General features: G+C 55.5%; 3 protein-coding genes across 14 annotated transcripts in view; 1 reads left to right on the plus strand and 2 right to left on the minus strand.

The window, feature by feature from the left end:
- The first annotated feature begins 73 nt into the window (after positions 1-73).
- Positions 74-12934, plus strand: TTC16 (tetratricopeptide repeat domain 16). Of its 5 annotated transcripts, XM_053908308.1 has the most exons (14): positions 74-218; positions 931-1102; positions 1435-1525; positions 1676-1819; positions 2787-2887; positions 2979-3108; positions 5230-5444; positions 6085-6329; positions 6698-6839; positions 8915-9080; positions 9613-9759; positions 9922-10098; positions 11528-11615; positions 12019-12934. In XM_053908308.1, exons 2-14 carry the CDS (start codon positions 978-980, stop codon positions 12654-12656), a joined length of 2409 nt encoding a protein of 802 aa, XP_053764283.1. In that variant the 5' UTR covers positions 74-218; positions 931-977; the 3' UTR covers positions 12657-12934. The 5 variants fall into 5 exon arrangements, with proteins under 5 accessions (XP_053764283.1, XP_053764284.1, XP_053764282.1 ...); XM_053908309.1 differs by lacking the exon at positions 1676-1819; XM_053908307.1 differs by lacking the exon at positions 74-218 and having other exon boundaries at positions 987-1525; positions 1680-1819.
- Positions 12870-16726, minus strand: TOR2A (torsin family 2 member A). Of its 2 annotated transcripts, XM_019421068.2 has the most exons (5): positions 16397-16720; positions 15574-15839; positions 14647-14822; positions 13824-13951; positions 12870-13650 (listed from the first exon to the last, which is right to left on the minus strand). In XM_019421068.2, exons 1-5 carry the CDS (start codon positions 16545-16547, stop codon positions 13406-13408), a joined length of 966 nt encoding a protein of 321 aa, XP_019276613.2. In that variant the 5' UTR covers positions 16548-16720; the 3' UTR covers positions 12870-13405. The 2 variants fall into 2 exon arrangements, with proteins under 2 accessions (XP_019276613.2, XP_019276614.1); XM_019421069.2 differs by lacking the exon at positions 13824-13951 and having other exon boundaries at positions 13515-13650; positions 16397-16726.
- A 1814-nt stretch (positions 16727-18540) lies between these two features.
- Positions 18541-20664, minus strand: part of SH2D3C (SH2 domain containing 3C) — a 29926-nt gene continuing 27802 nt past the window's right edge. For all 7 annotated transcript variants that reach the window (XM_019421046.2, XM_053908314.1, XM_053908315.1 and 4 more), the window contains 3 exons: positions 20537-20648; positions 19960-20166; positions 18541-19143 (listed from right to left, as the gene is read on the minus strand). In XM_019421046.2, coding sequence (XP_019276591.2) covers positions 18968-19143; positions 19960-20166; positions 20537-20648 — 495 coding nt within the window. In that variant the 3' untranslated portion in view covers positions 18541-18967. The remainder of the gene's footprint in view (positions 19144-19959; positions 20167-20536; positions 20649-20664) is intronic.

Below are 20664 nucleotides of genomic sequence, written 5' to 3' on the forward strand. Positions count from 1 at the left end.
CCTGGCTGCGGAAACCTGACAAGTCCTCTCCCTGACGTACCTCGGCCTCCCCCGCCCATAAGTTTGCTAACCTCTTCCGGACTCTAACAACCCAGGGACCCCGGAGGCGTGGCCAGAGGGGCGGAGCCTGTGGGCGTCCTGGAGATGGTGCCTAGCAACGTCAGGGGTGGGCCTCGGGAGGTCCTCCCGGAAGGGAATTCAAAACAAACTCCAGAGAGGTGCGTGAGAGGGTCGGGAGGGAAGAGACCAAGGCTGAGTTCTCAGGAAGGGTTTTAAGCACAGGAGAGGAGAGGCAGGATCAGTTGTGCAAGCCGCTGCATAGAGAACTGAGGGCTTGGGACCTGTGTCCGGTGGGGAGTTCGGAGAGGCGGTCGGAGCTGGTGACTGGACAGAGATGGCATCGACCCAGACGAGAGGATGAGAGAAGAGAAGGGATCTAAGAGATCTTAAGGAAGTGAGGCAGACAGGACCGGAGGTGGACTCCCCGAGGTGGGAAAGCCTGGGGCAGGAAGTGCTCAATTTGGCCTGCTGGGCATGAGCGTCCCACAGGATAACCAGAGGGGCTGCAGGACCTCCTGGGCCTGCAGCTTGGGGCGGGGCCTCTGCTGGACACATTAGGGTGTTGGGTGTCAGGAGATGGATCTGGAACTGAGGGGAACCAGGAGGAGAGCAGAGGGCAGTGTGTGCACGAGAACGCTGGCCCTTGACTTTGACCATAGGAGAGGGAGAGAAGCAGGACTGGAGAGAAATTGGAACATCCCTAAGGGGAAGGGGGCTAGGAGCACCACCAGGACCCAAATTGTTCTGGAGGCCTCCTACCAGCCTCATTTCCAGCCCTCGTCCATCCTGTAAAACACCTGAGGAGAGTGTGTCAGTGGAGCAGAGGTCATCTCTGAGGCCTCCCCGCAACTTGCTGTCCCTTGGTTCTAGGATGCTCTGAAACTTGACCCGGCTCCCTCACAGCACATCTCAAAGCCATGGGTGAATCCAGTCCCAAAGGGACCCTACAGCGCATCTTTGGGACCAGCCAGGTGTTCCAGAACATCGATGATGTAAAGCCAAAGGCCACGGGATTAACAGTGCCCCTCAAAGTCAGGGAGTAGTGAGTGACTACCTTGTCCCAGGGTCCCAGGTTCCTACTCTGCACAGCCAGTGACATGCCCTACAGCTTTGGGTTGGTTACTCTCCCTCTCTGGGCTTCAATGAACTCAGCTGTGTAACAGGGCTCTCCCACACCAGCAGATGAAGATGGTGGCCTGGATGAGCTCCAGGAATGCCAGCCTCCTCTCCCTGGGTGTCTGTCTACCTGCCCAACCCTGTCTCTCCACCCAAGCCTCCCTCCTCCCAACCCACCTGCAGCTGCAGCTGTATGCCCTGGGCTGGCCAAAGTCAGGGCCAGCCCCCCTCTGCTTCCTGCCCCCCCCCCCCCCCCAGCTATCACCAAGGCCAGCAGTGCTTGGAGAGAGAGGACTGGGAGATGGCCGTGCTGTACTTTTCCCGCGCCCTCCACCTGAACTCCCAGCTGGTGAGCGGTGGGCACGGGCAGTTGCTGACACGCACTTTGCCCTCACCGTTGAACCTGCCAGGCCCCTTCTCTCGGTCCCTTCTGGTAACTGAGCATCAGGCCTCAGCGGCCGGTGGGGAGCGGACACAGCCTGGGTCCTCTCTCCCTCAGGTAGACTTCTACGCTTTACGCGCCGAGGCCTACATCCAGCTCTGTGACTTCTCCTCGGCCGCCCTGAACCTGCGAAGGGCCTACTCCTTCCAGCCAGAAAACGCCAAATACCTGGAGCGGCTTACCTTCGTCCTTTACCTGCAGGTGCCTGGGGCTGCCGCAGGCCCACCCAGGGCGCCCGCCTCACACCCAAGCCTGTTGGCTCTCCCTTCGGCTGTGGGGGTTTTCGTTGCTCCAGGGACCAGCTCCGCCTCTCTAGGGACCTTCTTGTCCCATCCGTACCTGCTGCCCCTCTCATGGCCTCTCCCACCTCCAGAGCTGGGTAAAGTGTTTCGCAACATCGCCCAATGAGAGCTTTCTGCGACGATTACAGTGGTCTGATTACGATGATGACGTGGGACTGATGAGCCTTTGAGATACAGTGTGACCGGGGAACTAATTTTTTGGTTTTACTTAATTCATTAATTTAAATTTGTACAGCCACACGAGCTGGTGGCTACTGTACTGGGCCACACAAACCTAGCGTCTAGAGAGGCTCAGGCACTAAAAAGGTAAGAGCATTCCCCATTCACAGTCCAAGACAAAAGTATTAAGTCACAAAATACCAACAAAGTCCAAGACTTGCTGTTTCTCTCTGTTCCTGTTTCTGTATTGCTGTCCCTCTCTTTTGTAATGTTTATTTATTTTTGAGAGAGAGAGAGAGAGCATGAACAAGGAAGGGGCAGAGAGAGGGGGGGAGACAGAGAATCCCAAGCAGGCTCTGCATGGTCAGGGCAGAGCCTGATGCAGGCCTTGAACTCACAAACCATGAGATCATGACCAGAGCCAAAGTCGGACCCTTAACCAACTGACGCTGAGCCACCCAGGTGCCCCTGTGTTGTGTTTTTGTCAACTGTATAATTCTCTTGCTGTGTCTCCCTAGCTCTGTATCTCTTTCCATCTCTGTCACTGTCTCTCCATCTCTGTGTCTCTGTCCCCTGAATTTTCTCCTAGATCTGAAGGGCCGTGTCCCTGTCTCTTGTCTCTCTTCCCTCCTGCCCCAGTGGTGCCCCCTGCAACTGATAGGTGCTGCTGGGTTTCAAGCAGGAGTGACTCCCCTCTGTGTCCCCAGGGCCAGTGCCTGCTCGAACAGCATGCCTTCCTGGATGCCCTGAAAATCTTCTCGCAAGCCTCTGCACTCCAGCCCGAGAAAGCCAGCTTCCGTTACCGATGGTGAGTGCCCGGCATGTGTCCTTGTTCCCCTGGCAGCCCCTTCCTGCCCCTCTCGCCCGGCAGACAGAGTGCCTCTGCCCCCTACCCTCAGCATGGCCTGTCTCCTGGCCCTCAAACGGCACCAGGACTGCCTCTCGCTCGTCACCAAGGAGGTGCAGCTTGGCACGACCAATGCCGACATCTACATCCTCCGGGCCAGGCTCTACAACTTCTTCCAGAAGGTAGAGCAGGGAGGGCAGGGCGAGGGTGGCCCTCCCCCTGCCTGGGTGCCCCCAGCATACCCTGCGATTACAGGAGGCCGCTAAGCTGTCCATGTGGTGGCGACACTGTCCTCTCCAGGCAGAGTCCCCAGCCGTCACTGACCACTCAGCATAGTTGTCCTGTTGTCACTCAGCTCTGGCTCTGTGCCAGGCCTGTGTCGGCCCTCAGAAACCCCAGGGTGAGAAACCTATGCCATCCCTGCCCTTATGGAACTCACAGCCCAGGGGAGACGTCCTTAAGCAGATAATTACACAAAGAATGATTTCATGAGTGTGGGGGCACTCAAGGATCCATTAGATAAGGCAGCCCTTCCTCCTCCCTTCCTTTGTCTCCTTATTTTTTTTTTAAATGCTTATTTATTTATTTTGAGAGGGAGAGAGAGCATGAGCAGGGGAAGGGCAGAATCCCAAGCAGGCTCCGCATAGGTGCAGAGCCTGACGTAGGGCTTGAACTCACATAATGTGAGATCGTGACCTGAGCTAAAACCAAGAGTCGGATGCTTAACCAACTGAGCCACCCAGGCACCCCCTTTCTCTCCTTATTTGCCTCAGTGAACATTTTAGGAGCCCTGCACTGGGCATGGGGCCAGACAGTATAGGGAACAGCTTGGGGGCAAGGGAGACTTGGGGTCACAAGAGAGGAGGGGACTGCAGGTATGAGAGGGCATCAGGCAGGGTCTTGTGAACTGAAGAGGACCCTGACTTTTTCCTGGGGAAGCAGGAGCCTCAAAGGGGAGCTCCCTGGGGCAGTGGGCTTTCAAAAGATCCTTTTGGCTGCCAGGTGGAGTTTGGGCTGGAGGGGCAGGTCGGGAGGCCGGGAGCCTGGGTGCCGTCCAGCTGGAGAGGAAGGTAGAAGGGAGGGTGGCCATGGGGGTGGCAGGAAAGGGGCAAGTCCCACAGTCCTTTGGAAGTCAGGAACAGAGACGGACGTGAGAGGGCTTGAGGGAAAGGGAAGGATCCAGAACAATGCCTGGTGTTCCTGCTTGGCCTGGTGCGTGGGAGTGAGAGAACTCGGGGGGACGAAGGAAGGGCTGGGTGGGTTCACCTCAGTCACCAGGTGGTGCATCCTGGGGGTAGCCAGAAACCTGAGACTCTCCATGCTGGGGTCTGGGCTTCTGGGCCCCACAGTGACTCAGTGAGAGAGTCTCCTCCCGAGGCAGGAGACTCATAATTATTGTAATTATCAGTAATTGCCGACTGTGGGAGTTCAGCCCCTCCTGCCACCTCCACCTCTGTCATATGTACACACCTTCAAAGCACTTGACCCATACTTGTCTTTAAGACTCGAGGTAACCCCCTTTAGATACAACCCATTGTCCTCTTTTCACAGATGAGGAGCTGGGTCCAGAGGGCCTGTCCAAGGTCACACAGCCAGCTCTCATTGGTGCTGCCTTTGAACCCAAGCCCACCTGCTCCAAAGCCCTGTCCCTTGCCTCTGCCATCTTCCTCCTCCTGACTTCCACTCGCACCTGGTGTCCACACTGTTTGCTGTGCTCACCCTCCAACCAATTACCCTACAGGCCACATAATGCTTGCTAAAACTGTTTGTTGACTCACTGACAGATTTGCTTACCCAGTGGAAGGTATTTGCCTGGGGATGTTTTCTGTTTGTGCCCAGGTCTGTATCTGTTCCTTGCCAGAGCGGTCTTGGGCTTAAAGGTCAGGGGAGTTGGGGAAGGCATGTGCGTGGGAGGATAGGGAGGAAATGACAGTCACGGTCAGGAGGACACACCCTCCACCCACCTCGAGTGAGCTTTGAAGAAGTTCTCCAAGGAGGAGGCATCTGCAGCCCCATTCTACAGCAGAAACCACTCAGGCTGACCTGGCTCACCTGAGGTCACATCTGGAGAGGGACCAGCAGGGATGGGGCCTGGGATGGGATTTTCCCATAATGCTCCCTGCTTCCGTCATGAGGCCAAAAACAAAAGGCGGAATAGCAATGCGGGGGCACTGAGGATGGGGGACACGGTGCCTGCCTGCCCAGAGAAAGGCCCCTATAGGCCTGGAGGTGTGCTTTCACCACGGGACGGGTCAGAGCTCGGCTGAGCCTGCGGCCCTGATGCCATCGTTGGCCCCCTGCAGCCCAGCCTCTGCTATCGAGACCTGCACAGAGCCTTGCTGTTGGACCCCAAGCACCCACAGGCCAAGGTGCTGCTCAAGATGATGGTGGACCAAGCCCAGCAGGCTCGCCAAGATGCCGGGATCCTAGCCGTGCAGGGCAAGCTTCATTACGCTCTGCAGCGCATCAACTGTGCCATCGAGAACAACCCTCTGGATCCAGGCCTCTTTCTTTTCCGGTACTGTGTGGGGAGGTGCCCATCTTGGATCGTGCTGTGTGGACTCAGGAGAGGCCTTGATCCTCCCCAGGCCTCAGTTTCCCCATGTAGCCTCTAATAATCTTTCCCTACAACCCATTAGGGTCAAAGCTGGGGAGAAGGTTGTAGCTGCTCTCGCCCTTAGAGGAGGGGCAGGCAGCCGCCTCAGTTAACCTGGGAATTCTGGCCCCCCAGGCCTGCTGAGCATCCATGCTGGCAGGCTCAGCCCAGCTCAGTGGACAGGCTTGGGTTTGAATCTTCCCCCCGCCCAGGACTCAGTACACGATTTGGGGCCGTTTAAGTTCCTTGAACCTAGGTTTGTGCATATAAACAGTGGGGTAAAACATCCACCCCACGTACAAAAAGGCCTTTTGCATAGAGGTTGGCGTGCACCTGCTTCCCAAAAATAAAGGTGGAAGCTATTTTTGAGTAAAACGAAACTACCAGTGACCAGCAGGTTATCCAAGTGGTAACCCAGAGCCCGCCCCACATCTAAGCTAGTGGCCGAGGAGGGGGGCCCTCACGCCACCTCCCCCGGTCAAGATGGTCCAGGGTGGCCAACAGTCTGGCTGGCCACCCCGGTTGGTGGGGGTGCCTTGGCCCTCATGCCCCTCCCCCGCAGGGGCATCATGTACCGCCGCCTCTGGGAGTTTGACGCGGCTGTGGAGGACATCCTGAAGGCGCTGGACATGATGAGCGAGCGCCAGGAGGACATCGCGCAGCAGGCGCAGCGGCAGCTGCTGCTGGCCTACAACGACTTCGCGGTGCACTGCTACATGCAGGGTGCCTACCAGGAGGGGGTGCTGCTGCTCAACAAAGCCCTCAGGGACGAGCAGCAGGAGAAAGGCCTGTACATCAACCGCGGGGGTGAGCGCGGGCTGCCCCTGCCCCTCGAAGTCCAGTCCGGGCTGGGCACTTGAGGCCCCCGAAGGAGGGAGGACGGGAGGAGGGAGAGAGCCTCAGTGCCCTGGGGACACACTTTGGGAAGTGCTGCCTTAGACAAGGGCTACAGTCTATTCATACTGCTGAGAATCAGGCTACTGGTAAAAGGTGCCCCGAGGCAAGGCAAACCACGGCAGGCACCCTCCACCACCGGCAGGTGCCCTCCGCCGCCCACGGGAGTTCGGAGCCACCAGTCTCAGGATCCCCTGGGGGTGGGGAAGCGGGGCTGGGGCTCCTGGGCACTGGGCTTGAGGACCCACTCAGCCCCCTGTCCCCGGGTCCCTGGGCCCCAGATTGTTTCTTTCAGCTGGGCAACCTGACCTTTGCGGAGGCGGACTACCAGCAGGCGCTGGCACTGAGCCCACAGGACGAGGGTGCCAACATCCGCATGGGCCTGCTGCAGGAGAAGATGGGCTTCTGCGAGCATAGGAGCAGGTGCGTGACTTGTGGGCGGGACCCCGTGGCGCTGGGGGGCGGGGCATGGCTCGAGGCCGCCTGCTGGGACCCTGGGTCGAGATCCTCTGCTCTCCCAGGCAAGTTTTTGTGAAAAATTAGTCACTTTTTTCAGAATATTGTTATGGTAATTGCACTTTTTATAAAATATCTCCAGTGTTCCGTGTGGGGCTTAAACTCAGGAACTGTGAGATCACCATCTGATCACCATCAGAGCCCTAACGGACTGAGCCACCCAGGCGCCCCTCCTATGTATATATTAACAATTAGTACCATTTTACAAAATGAAATAACGTTAAACTGTGTTTTGACTTCCGATCTTATTATATATGCGACTATATCATTCTTCTTTATTATTTGCATGGTATTCCATTCTATGGAAGTACCACAATTCATTTCTTTAGACACCTTTCTATGATGAATATTTGGGCTGTTTTCTGGGATTTTTTTGTTTGTTTGTTTTTGTTTTTTTTTTATACATAACGTAATGAGCACCCAAGATATACATTTTCATGCATTATACTAGGAATGGCACAGTTAGTTAGATTGCTGGAAGCCAAATTGTTGTGTTAAAGGGTGTGAACATTTAACATTTTAAAACAGTATCTTGGGACACCTGGGTGGGTCAAGTCAGTTGAGTGTCCAACTCTTGATTTCAGCTCAGGTCTTGATCTCAACGGTTTGTGAGATTGAGCCCCACCTCCTTGGCTTCATGCTGATAGTGCAGAGGCTACTAGGGATTCTCTCTCTCTCCCTCTCTGTGCCCCTCCCCACTAGCGCTGCCTCTCCCTTTCAAAAGAAATAAACTTAAAAAAAAAAAACAAAGAAAACCATAATATCCAGTTGTTCTCCACAAATAGTAAGCCGCTGTAAACTTCCCCCAGGAAAGGAGTCTTCGTTTTCCCAAATCTCCTTAGTGCCAGGTGTTAAGACTGTTTTCTTTTCTTCTTTTCTTTTTTAAGACTATTTTCAACTCTGCTAATGCAGTAGGCAAAGAAACACTCTCGAGTTCGTTTATGTTGCAAGTTTAAATGGCTAGTGCACTGCTCCACCTTTTGTGCGTGTTCATCATTATGGCTGGTCCCAACCAGATTTTTTTTTTTTTAATGATAAATTGCTCTTTAAAACTTTTTGTTGTTGTTACAGAGTTCTTTGTAGGCTGGGAAAATTATCGTCTGCCTCTGTGGGAAAATATATTTCTCCTATTTATTAGCGTTCCTTTGTGGTGGTTTTGCTACTCGGTAACTTGGGATTAAATCGTAGTCAAATTAATTTTCTCCTTTTTAGCTCTTGGGTTTGTGACATTCTCAGAAAGGTCTTCCTTACTCATAGATATTAAAAACATTCACTTAGAGGGGTGCCAGGGTGGCTCAGTCAGTTAAGTGTCTGATTTGATTTTGGCTCAGGTCTTTTTTTTTTTTTTTTTTAATGTTATTTATCTTTGAGTGAGAGAGAGAGAGAGAGACAGAGAGAGACAGAGACGGAGCATGAGCAGGGGAGGGGCAAAGAGAGAGGGAGACACAGAATCTGAAGCAGGCTCCAGGCTCTGAGCTGTCAGCACAGAACCCAACGTGGGGCTTGAACTCGTGACCCGCGAGATCATGACCTGAGCTGAAGTCGGATGCCCAACCAGCTGAGCCACCCAGGCACCCCTGGCCTCAGATCTTGATCTTACGGTTCTCGAGATGGAGCCCCACGTTGGGATCTGTGCTGACAGGCTGATAGCAAGGAGTCTGCTTGGGATTCTCTCTCTCTCTCTCTCTCTCTCTCTCTCTCTCTCTGCCCCTCCCCTCCCCCCACTTTCTCCCCCTCCCTCTCTCTCAAAATAAATAAGCTTTATTTTAAAAAAAACATTCACTTACATTGGGGTCTTATACTAGCATTTAAGTGTTGGGGCCATTAAGAGTGTTAGTGTTAGAAGAGCAGAGGGGCACGGTGGAGTTGGGGGAGCAGAGACCAACCTCATTTTCCCCAGACTCCCCAATGGGGCCCAGCAGTTGCTATTTCCCTCCAGACGGCCCAGCTCACAGCAGCCTGTGACCCACTGTGTCCTGCAGGCAGTTCCATAAGGCAGAGAGCCACTTCTCAGTGGCCATCCAGCACAACCCCCGGAAGGCCCAGTACTACCTGCACCGTGCCAGGAGCCGGCAGCTCCTGCAGAATATTCTGGGGGCCCGCCTGGATGTTGCCACCGTCCTGCTCCTCAACCCCAAACAACCTAAGGTGGGTTCCTGCTGGGCCAGGAGGGCGGGCTCCAGAATCAATACCCACTGTTGCTTAAAGAGACCCCCTGTTCCCAGCAGTCTGGTTTCCTAGAAAATCTAACAGCGGCCAATGCCAAGCACTTACAGTGTGCCAGGTCCTGTTCTAGCCACTTCAACTCGCATTGCCGTTTCCCCTCTTCAGCACCCCATGAGACAGGTAACATTATTATCACCCCCAATTTGCAGGTGAAGAGGGTAGGGTTGGTTCAGAGAGGTCAGTTCCCTTGCCCCAGGGCACACACTTAGAGGCCAACCCCCCACAGGCTGGCTCCAGCACCTGCAGTTGGCTGGCCAGGTCGGGGTCAGTGTGCTGTCTTCCGGTAGGCCTCCTCACAGGCTCCTCCCAGTTCTGGAGCAAGGAGGTCTGGCCCTCTAAAAACCGCAATTTGTAAACGCTTCCCACGTCAGCTCTGAGAAGGGCTCTGCAAGGGCAGGGCAGCGCCACACCCTTCGCCCCCTGCCCTGGCCCACACCCGGCTCTTTCCTGGCAGCTGCTCCCCCTGATGACCAACCTCTTCCCGGGCATGTCGGTGGAGGAGGTGCTCGGCAGCCAGGCGGCCCACCTGGCCAGGTTGCAGCTGGATCGGGTGTCGGAGAGCAGCCCGCAGGCTGGCATCCCTCAAGGCATCGTGGGGCGAGTTCCTCAAGTGGGGACCTAGGGCCAGGAGCGGGAAATGGCCGGGGGTCAAGACTCCTCCTACCCCACTGCCTCCTCAGGCCATTCTCCAGCCCCCGGGGCTGGTGGGCTGAGTCTGGCGGGGGGCTTACCCAGGGCTCTGGGGCCATGGCTTGGCAGGCAGCTCAGGGAGCGGGAGCGAGAGCGCCACAAGGCACGGGCCCTGCAGCTCAGGTGGAAGCAGGAACAGCCTTCGGCCGAGACCTCTGAAGAGCTCAAGGCCACCACCCCCCAGACCCTGGAGGGAAAGCCAGAAGGTCCAAAGGAAGAAGCTGAGGCCCCCAAGAAGGAGGAAAAACAGGTGAGTGTGCCACATGCTGGGGCCTAGGGCCCTGGAGGTCTGGGGGAGCGTACCCCAAGCCAGGGCTGAGGGATGCAGATTGGCTGGAGGCTGGCATCCGGGTCTGGCTCTGCCGCCACTCAGCTGTGTGACTCGGGCTGGGGACATTCTGCTCTGAGACGGGGATGGTACCAGTAAGGGGTACACCCCTGAGGAAGGGCACACGAGGATGTGGGCCCCTCACAAGGAGGCCTTGCCACACTTGGCCACACTCACCTTCATAACTTTTGTGTGTGCTGGCTGTGCCAGGATTTTCTTAATTCTGCAATCCAGTTCAAAAAACTTTTTTATTGAATGTAATGTAAATATAGAAAAGTACACAAATCCTAAGGGAGCGAGCTGATGAATTTTCACAAACTGAATACACCCACGACACCATTATCTTTTGAAAGACCACATTCCCAGGCCCCCTGCCAGGTCCCTCCCCTAGCCCAGCGTACCCCCAAGGCTGTCCTGACTGCTGACATCACAAATGAACGTGTCTGTTCACGCCCGTGGACAGATACAGTGTGCCCGCTTGTCTGACTCCTTTCACTAAGCTTGTTGGTGAGATGCACCTAAGCTGACCGCTCATTCTCATCGCTGTAGAGAATTCCATCCTGTGGAAGCCCCACGATTTGTCCGCTCCACTGCTGATGCGAGTACACTTGTGTTCAGAGGAAACGTTACGAATGAGTAAACGGACCACGAGCATCCCTTTGCCATAAATGGCAACAGCCAGCGCTAGTTTTTTAGCTCACGCTGCAACACACAAATGCAGAACTTTGATTTGTGTGCCCTCCGAAGTCATCGTGAGCTCCCTCCCTCGGGGCGAGGTAGAGCTAGCGCCTGCCCGTCCTCACTTCCATTCCCCTCAGCCTGCAGGCGTGAGTGGGTCGGAGGGGTCCAGCAGCCACACGCCTGGCTGTGGCGTCCTGCAGGCCCGGATTCAAGCCCCGCCTCTCTGCTTTCTTAGCTGCGTGTCCCGGGCAGGCTGCTGCGGCACCCGTAGCCTGGGTTTCTGGACCATGAGAGGGTAGTTCCCTCCCAGATATGTGGGAGGATGAAATGGGAGAAGCATGTAAAGTGTAAAAACATTCCTCCATTCTTCACTAGCTGTTCCCCAGGGCACAGCACTTCACCGTTTACAGAAGCCTGTCCCACACTTGAACTCATTTGCCTTTTGAAACTGAGGCCCAAGCAGCTGCCCAAACACTCCCTTTCTCAGAGTGCCATGCCGGTCTGGTCTGCCCACTCCCCTTCCTGGCCAGTCTTAGCCTGTCCGTGTCCCCCACCCAGCCCCAGCTGGGGACCCTTGAGGAGCTCTAAGCTGCTGGTCTTCCTTCCAGAGCTGTGCCACTGGCCCACGGCCTCCCACAGCCGGTGACTGCCTTGCCTGTCTCTGCCCTAGGAGGAGAAGCCGAAGGCCGCAGCCAGCAAGGTGAGGTCCCTGTCCAACAGCTACCTCAGCCAGACCTCTTCAGGCTGCATCTTCGGCTGTAAGTCCCCAGCGCTCCTGCCAACCCTGAATATACCAAAGCGGCAGAGTGGGCCAAGGTCAGGGGTCAGAGACTCTCTGGCCCGTAGATGCTTCTGGGCTCTGCTTCTTACAGCTGTGTGACTCTAAAGCAGGAGTAAGGATCCTCGCTTTGCAAGGGGTGTGATGAACCCTCAGTGAGGGCTGCATGAGGGGGGTCCTCACCGTCTCCGCTTATCCTACAGCCCTGGCCCGCCTGCAGGGCTTGGGTTGCCGAGGAGGGCTGGGCTGGTGTCATCTGGCAGACCTTCCCCTTGGCCACGCAAGGCCTGTGGGGCATAGGCAAGGGTGAGACGGACACCTCCTTTTCCTGGAGCTGTCTGCAAAGGGCAGCCTGACAGGTACCCTTGGCACATCCTTCCCAGTCAGGACCCTGTCCACCTCAGAGACAGAGATGTCCACTACCTGCCAGGAATACAAGAGCACCTCGGGCACTGCTGTGACATCCTCAATCTCCTCACTGCTGAAGACTCAATCCTCAGACCTGTTGGAGAATGGGGAAGACCTAAAATTGAGCCACAGCCCCAGAGAAAACGAGGCCGCCCGGGGCCAGAGCTGGAGGCCCAGCCAGACCGCGGCCGCCCAAGGCCAGAGCCGGAGGCCCAGCAAGATGAAGGCCGCCCAGGGCCAGGGCCAGAGGCCCAGCAAGACAGAGGCTGCCCAGGGCCAGAGCTGTAGTTCCAGCGAGACAGAGGCCACCCGATGCGCACGACGAAAGCCTAACAAAACCAAGGCCGCTAGGGGCCCGAGGCAGAGGTTCAGAAAGACCAAGTCTGCCCATGGCCATAGCTGGGGACCCGGTAAGGCTGCCACCCAGGGGCAGTGCTGGGGACTGATCCGAAGTCCCAGCAAGACCAAGGATTTCTATGATCCAAGTTGGAGCCCCAGCAGCACCGAGGCCACTCAGGGCCAATGCCAGAAGCCCAGCAAGACTGATGCTGCCCAGAGTTTGAGCCAGAGCACGAGCCCAGGTTCCAGCAAGACTGAAGTAACCAGGGCCTGAGCCTAAGTCTCAGAAAACCCCAGCCAGAAAAATCAAGGCTGGCCAGGACTCCAGCCCTAGCAGTTACATTGTTCTCTGAAGGGACCATTCAGCACCTCACTTCTTGCTGGGTATGGAAGAGATTCTAACCCCCTCCCCCCATACACACACGCTCACCGGCACTCAGCAAAATAGCCTCCTTCCAGAGCAATTAGATACCTCAGCCAACATTCCTCTGGTCCCATGGCTAAGTTTATTGTATTTGTTCTCTTATAAAATTAAAAACTTTAAAAACTAGGCCCAAGTGGCAGCTTGTGTCCATCTGTTCATGGAGACTGAGAAGTCTCAGCTTGGCTTTACGATACTGGGACATAGGGTATGGAATGGAGGATTGAGAATATGGTGCCAGACCAAGGGGCCAAGAGTAAAACTGAAGAGGGAGGGAGCAGCCATGAGCCACAGTCCCTGAGTTACAATTCACATTTTAAGAAGGCTCAAGCTGGAGGGCAAGGTCAAGGCTCACTGAAGTTCTGGGGTCACCAGTGGTTTCCCTAGGGAAGGAAGCAAAGGCCAAGATGCCCTGAGAGCAGTTAAGAGGCCAGGGCCTGCCCTGGCCCCCTGGCCCATGGCCTGGCCAACATGCCTCCTCATCTTCACTTTGGACTCTGGGTCTCACTCTCCAGGAGGCTCAGGAAAAGAGTCCCTACTGAAGAGGCCCCAGGGCTCTCCTGCACAGCCTGGCCAGGAGGGCAAGGGTGCCATCTAGAGAGTCAGAGGAAGAAGGCAATCCTGGAAGCCACAGTTTTGCAGCCATTGGAGGAAAAGAGCTGCTCGTCCTCAGGGAAGAAGGTGGTGCTGTCCAGCACAGCCTGGACGACCTCATCCCTTGGCTCCAGGCCCAGCTGGGCCAGCTCGTTGAGCACGCAGTGCCGCACATGGTGCCGCTGCAGTGGGAGGAAAGGCACCAGGACGTCTAGGAGATGCTCTTCCATGATGCCTGAGCGCCAGAAGCCATCTGCAGGAAGGGACAATGGGGGAAGGGTCTACGTTGGGCTCAGGGACAGCCCCGGAGCGCCAAAGTGTGGGCTGAGAAGTACCAGGTCGGTGGGCAAAGCATCAGACCCAGCCCTGGGTGAAGCCCCAACCTGCTGAAGTTACCCCAGGGGGGGCCTCCTGAGCTGAACTCACGGTGCGGGTTGTCCAGCACAGCCTGGGAGATGACCAGCTCCAGTTCCTGTAGGCGGATCTCCTCACGGTCCCGGCGGCCGCGCCACGCCTCCAGTGCCACCTGGTTGATCTGCTCACCACCAGTGTTGCTGAAACCATGGGGGACGCAGGCCACGGCTCAGGAGGGGCAGGATGGCCCCTGCTTCCCACGTACCACCTAACACAACCTGAGCCTGGGGACCCAGCTCAGTACCAGCAGGAGCCAAAAAACGCACTGAAAACACAGCACAGGCACCACTTCCCCTCTCCGGCGCCTGTGTCTACAACCGTGACCCCTGGAAATTCACCTATATGTGCCACGCACTTTAGAGTTTACAAAACACTTTTGGGTCCCTTAACTGACTTTCCCTCCCCCGGCCTCTAGGAGGACAGTGAGGCATTGATATTGGCCCTGCTGTGCAGAAAAGGAGATGGGAGTTCAGAGAGGTGAAGTGATTTGCCCAAGGAAACATAGCTAGGACTCTTAGAGGTGGGACTAGAATTCCAGTCCTGTTTTTCCCAGGTCTGTGTCCTCCTGGCCACAAAAGAGGGAAGCCCCTTAACCTAGCAGGCTTCCACAAACAAACAGTGAAGATCCCAAAGACTGAGCCTGGAATGGGCTTTGAAAATGTCAAAATGTGAATAACAGTGTCACAGTGAGAGTGTAAGGGGCTTTGGAAAAGCCCAACTGGGCCTGGGGGTGGGAGGAGGAAAGGTATTCTGCTATGGGACCGCAGGCCAAGACTGGATAGCTGAGACCTTGGACAGGTGTCCCCGTACCATCCTGCTGCAGAGCTGGACCCACCTGATGAAGATGAAGATGGCTTTGCGATAGTTGGTCCCGAACACAACCCAAGAGGAGCCCAGGAAAGGTCGCAGGACCTCCATCAGGCCTGGGGCCAGCTTGTCCATCTCGTCAAAGAGGAAGAGGGAGCGGCTGCAGGCAGTGAGGTTCCCCTGGACCCAGCTCTTAAGATCCTTCTGCAGGGGAGAGGCAGGAATCTGAGGGAGATGCTCCTCTAACCCCAGACTTCTTCCCAAGGCCAAAACTAATCCCCTTCCCAGGAGGGTATGGTCTCCCGGAAAAAACTAATCCTTTCATGGGGCTGCGGGCAAAACTGTGGCCCTGAGAAGCGAGAGACTTATTCAAGCTCACAGAGCAAGTCAGCAGGCTCACAGAGACTCAAACCCAGGCCTTACGTCAGCCTGATCAGGCCTCATTCTCCGATACTTCCTACTTTCCATAAAAGGGGAAGGTTCCTTTATGCCCCCTGAACCTGCCCAGTAATATTGACAGCTGAAACAGATCAGCCTGCAAAGTACCTTGCAATCAACAACAATAATAGTAGTAAGAGCGACTATTTACTGAATGCTTCCTCTGAGCCTCAAATTGGGACTATGCTTTGCAGAATGAAGATAACGCAGGCTGTCTGGCAAAGGTAAGTGCTCAATAAATAATACCTGCAACTATATGATCCCGTGTCCCCGGCAACAACCTTGGCAGGAAGGTACCATTACTGCCCCTCACCCCCCTCCCCCGCCAGGATTTAAAGCAAGAACTCCCTGCCAGGTAGAAGCTCTGGTCATGATGGGTCCTGAGGGCTGGGGCTCCAACGGGCTGTGTGGCTTGGAGCAAGTGACTCTCCCTCTCTGGACTGAGGATTCATTCACTCCCTAGGGTCTGGCACCCCAACATGCAGGTGAATGGTGGCCCAGGATGCCACCAGCCTACCTTGTAGCGCTCCACGTGGCCGGGGTGGGGGAAGTGGATGACGGGGGAAAAGTGGTGTACATGAGGGCTGCGGAGACCACCCCGGAAAAGGTAGCGCGCCAGCAGGGAGCTGACATAGGACTTGCCAGTGCCTGTCCAGCCATGCAGGGAGAGGACCAGTGGCTTGGTGGGGGCTGGGTCCTGCACGAAGGCCTTCAGTGCCTTCACCACCAGCGCCTTGGCCAAGTGCTGGCCGGCAAGGTGCTGGGCCAGGTCACACTCCAGACCTAGGGCCACAAGAAGGGCAGAATCAGAGCTGAGGACACACACAAGCTTGTCACGGAAGGGGGTGGGGAGGAGTCCTATCTGGAAACCCGGTCGAGGGTTCCCTGCGTTCCGGGACATTTTTACGTTCCCTTTCTGTAGAAAGGAAGTGGGGCCCTTGGGGTCTCCGGCTACAGCAGCCACCCTGAGAGCTGACTCAGCTCAGCTCCAAGTGGGTGTGAGCTGTCAGCAGGGTTGGCCCAAGGCTCCTGACCACGCCCGAGGCAGGCTTCTCCCCTGTGGAAGCCCAATCTTCCCCCCCAAGGCCCTGCTGTCAAATGCCTCTCTCCATCCTGGCAGGGCTCTCCCTGGACCCCAAAAAGGCTTCCTCAAACCTACGCCCCAAGTCCGGAGCTCCAGGCTCTCAGTCCCGCAACGCCGGGCCCACTTCCGGCCCCAGCCATCCGGAAGTCCGAGTGTCCCGGCCCTCGGTTCTACCCTCCAGGTCTGGCCCTGGCGCAACCCTTGGGTGCAAAGGCTCCCCGGTCCGCCGGCCCCCCGCGCTCCTGCGGCTCCTCACCTTGGAAGTCAGGCTGGAAGTCACATTCGCAGAAGGTGCCGAAGTGGCAATGCAGCGAAGTCAGGTCCCAGGCGGCGGCCGCGGCCGAGACCAACCCCAGCAACCCGAGGAGCGAGCCCCAGGGCCGGCAGCCGCGTGTCGCAGCCGCCATACGGGTGAGGCCGGAGCCGGGTCTGGGCCAACCGCCCCTCCCTAGAACCACAATTCCCGGCGTGCATCATTCCGTGGCAGCCACTGTCCGTAGACTACAACTCCCGGCTCCCCTCTGAAAGGCCCGCGCCGCCGTCCGGCAGCAGAACCGCAAGGTAGCCTCTAGGGGGAGCCCGCGAACCGTCCAATCCAGGACGGCGGGCCACGTTTCCACGGCCACGGTAACTAGGAGACCATAATCGTGCCGAAAGAATAATAAAGGTTTATGCCACAAAGGGTGACGTAACAATTGTAGCAAAAACTTGTGCGGCACCTTAAAACTTGCAAAGAGCCCTTTCCGTGCTCTTTTTTTCTTTTACACGATAAAAGAGCGCTCAGTAATATAGCTTTTGGTGAGCACCTACTACGTGCCATTAGTGTTAGGTGCCTTATAGATCATAACAGTGCCTGTCAGGAAGAGAAATAGTGTATTTTGGGGCGCCTGGGTGGCTCAGTGGGTTAAGCGTTGGAATCTTGATTTTGGCTCAGGTCATGATCTCACTAACAGTGCGGACCCTACTTAGGATTCTCCTCCTCTGTCCCTCCACCTCTCTCTCTCTCTCTCTCTTTCTCTCTCAAAATAAATAAACTTAAAATAAGAGATGGTGATATTTCAATGAGATACAGGCAAAGTGTTTTGCCTCAGTAATCGATAAATGATTATTGACAATCTATTATGTATGAAACATGGCAATCCCCTACCTAGCAGCTACTGTGCCCTAAGTGCTTGAACATCAATCCTGAGGAACTGATCTTGTTATTGTCCGCATTTCATTGAGGAGGAAATTGGGATCCAAGGGATTAAGCCTCTTGTCCAAGGCCACCCGAGTCAAGCTGCTGCCAAAGATCTAATGCACTATGTTAGCCAGCCTCTCTTGGTCAAAGGATTTAGAAGGCAAAGGACCCCAGAAGTTTTGTATTCAGTGAACAGGCTCCACAGGTGTCCAGCCTGGCCAGGAATCGTTTTGATCCATATTGCCTACCTCCCCTATCCATGGAATCAAAACAACTGCTTTCAGGGCCCTTTTTAGAGATTCCCTGCCCCAGCTACCCTACTCGTGTGCACATGCACACACACACACACACACACACACACACACACACACGTACACACACACACACACACACACACATGTACACACACAAAGCCTTCTGGGGCCACTTCAAAGAAGTCCAGGTCAGGACACCCAGGTTCCAGCCTTCCTCATTCTGCTGCAGTGACCCAGGGGGAGTACCTTCTACCTCCAGTTCTCAATTTTCCAGAGGGAATTGGAATCCGAAATTTCAAAAAGCCCGGGTGCCTAGGTGGCTCAGTCATTGAGCATCTGACTTCAGCTCCGGCTAAGGGCATGATCTCAGAGTTTCTGAGTTCGAGTACCATATCAGGCGAGCACGAGCGGGTGAGCCCCGCCTCTCTCTCTCTCTCTCTCTCTCTCTGTCTCTCTTTCTGTCTCTCTCCCTCTCCCTCTCTCTCGGTCCGTTGTGGGATTCTCTCTCTCTGATCCTTGCTCACTTGCACTTTCTCTCTAAAAAAGAAAAAAAAGCACCCTTCCACCCCAAACATCTGAAATGCTTGGTAGTGCTTTTGTGGGAAACTTAGCTGGGCTTCCCCTTAGTAGGGGCTGCCCAGGATTTCTCCCACTGGTTGGAATTAGCCGTGTATCTCTACCACTGGTCTGTGAGCTCCTCCAGGACTGGGACTGGGTTTTATTTATATTTGGGGCTCGAACCCACGAACCACGAGATCATGACCTGAGGTGAAATCAAGAGTCTGACACTCAACCAAATGAGCCACCCAGGCGCCCCTGGGACTGGATTTTAGTATTGGCTGTAACTCTGGATCCTGGTAGAATCTGAAATGTCCCAGGGGCTATTTACCGTTGAATCACTTTTTCCCCTTTTCATCTGAGAAAAGATGCTTCCTTCCACCCCAGGGCCCCCTGAGAGACAGAAGAAAGAGTCATAAAAGTTTATTATATGAAAGAACGAACATGGCTTCTGTACATCTATTTACAGAACAGACAGACATATTTACAACCAGGTGGAGGCCTTGGTGTCTGGCAGGTGCCCCGAGAAGAGTGAGGAGGTGTGAAGGCTCTCTCCTGGCTCCAGCACAGGGCACCTCAGCAGGAAGGGGAGAAGCAGAAGCTGGAGGGAGGGAGAGGGTTCCGGTTCTTCCTGAAGGGAGACTTGGCGGGCATGTAGCAGGTGGGACGGAGCCCAGGGTCCATGCAGGACCCTGGAAGTGCAACGGAGATCCTGGTTTGGGCCCAGAACATTCTTGGGCTGATCACAGTGTCTCTGGGGTGCTCTGGGGAAAGGTCTGTGCCCCCTCTGGTCCTGTTGCTGCCCGCAGCTGCAGAGGGGAGGGGTCCGTGGGGGTCACAGCTCGCTGGAGCGGACAGCAGGCTCCAGTTTGTGGGACAGGGCAGTGAGGACCTTGTCGAACTTCTCATAGCGCCGGGCCTGGTTGCTGCTGGCGCCCTGGCTGCCCCAGAGGAGGCGCATCTGGAACTCAGTGCTGAACACCTCCAGGAGCTCTGGCCGGGCCTGGAACCCTGCAAGGCAGGGCACAGAGGTCAGGGGACTACCATCCAGCTGGGGAAGGCCTGGGGCTCCAGGGCCTTGTTCCTAAGGCACCTCCCCCAGCTCCACCAGGAATCGAGCAACGTTTACTGATGAACATGAGCACGTGTGCCATGTATAATTTTTAAATCACTAGAATATAAAAATATTAATGTTAATTTGGGGGCATTTTTCTTTTCGTATTTTTCTGTAAGCTCCAAAGTTCTTTCTAAGAAATGAATACATTTTGCGAGTAAGTTTTTGCTAAGTAAAAAAAAAAAAAAAAAAAATTTGTTCTCTCTGAAAAAGAAAAAGGCAGGAAAAACAAACACCAAAATATTCTCCCCACTTGCCTCTGGATAACTGTGGGTGATTTTTGTTCTTATTTCCTTTTTGCTCAGCTGTAATTTCCAGTTTATCTACAGTGAAGTTTCATGACTTAAATCATGCCTGGGGCAGTAAAAGATTGCTTTGCAAACAACCTTGTAAAGCAGCCCTGTTAGGACGTCTACTTCACAGATGGGAAGACTGAGGCTCAGAGAAAGATACACAGCTTTGGTGCTCTTTGAATCATCTCTATCCCTCCACCCACACCGGATGCCTTCTGCTAACAGTTGAACTGATAAGTGAGTGAAAAACGGGTAAGAAAAAAAAAAAAAAAAGAGGGAATGGAGCAGGCAAGAGGGATGGGGAAACGCAAGTGGACGTTTGGAGGAAAGGGGAGAGCAAGTCCGGTGGAGGGAGGCCCGGCTGGCAGGACCAGTGACTTTCTCGCCACCCCCGCCCCCGCCATTCCATCGGTGACTCACCTTGCAGCTTGACCTCAGCGTTGGTGTGATACAGGCCTCCATGGTGGGCCACTGTTCGGGCAGCCTCCAGGTGGGCCAGGATCACCTCCACACCGTGCTCTGTGCTGCCCCAGGGCTCAGGGCCCTCAGCGGGGGCCGAGTCACATTCCAGCAGAGTGATGAGCGGCAGCACATGGGGAAACGTGGTGTTGCTCAGCGGCGGGCCTTCTGCAGGGAGGCAGGCAGGTGCTTAGAGACCTCGGAGGCCCCACCATCCGCTCTGGTCCCAGGTAACAGGTGCGGCAGGGGGAGGGTCTTCCTGGGGTCCCTGACTGAGCCCCCAAGGCTCCCGACTCCCGAGGCAAGCCCCTCCTTGTGGATTCCTCCAGCTGAACCCACTGCAGCCTCGGCACAGCCCAGAGGGCCGAGCCTGGCCCTGGCTGCGGCACACACAGTCGCCAGGTGCAGAAAGTGAGCACAGGGAGAAGAGCCCACACTGGGCTCAGTCAAGCTCTCATCATCCACATTGCGAGGGTCTTTGCCGGCCCAGAGAGGGCTAGAGCCTGTCCAAGGTTATACAGCAAGGCGGGGGAAGTACCTTTGCCCTCGTTGAGGCTCTTGAGAAATGGCTTGAGCTTCTTCTCGTAGAGGATGGCACCCTCTGTGTGTCGCTGCCGAAGGGTCACCCATGTCTGCTCCAGCCGGGCAATCTGGGGAGATCAGACT

This window comes from Panthera pardus, unplaced genomic scaffold (assembly GCF_024362965.1).
Source record: "Panthera pardus isolate Hobbes unplaced genomic scaffold, ASM2436296v1 HiC_scaffold_20, whole genome shotgun sequence".
In the NCBI taxonomy this organism is placed as follows: Eukaryota; Metazoa; Chordata; class Mammalia; order Carnivora; family Felidae; genus Panthera; species Panthera pardus.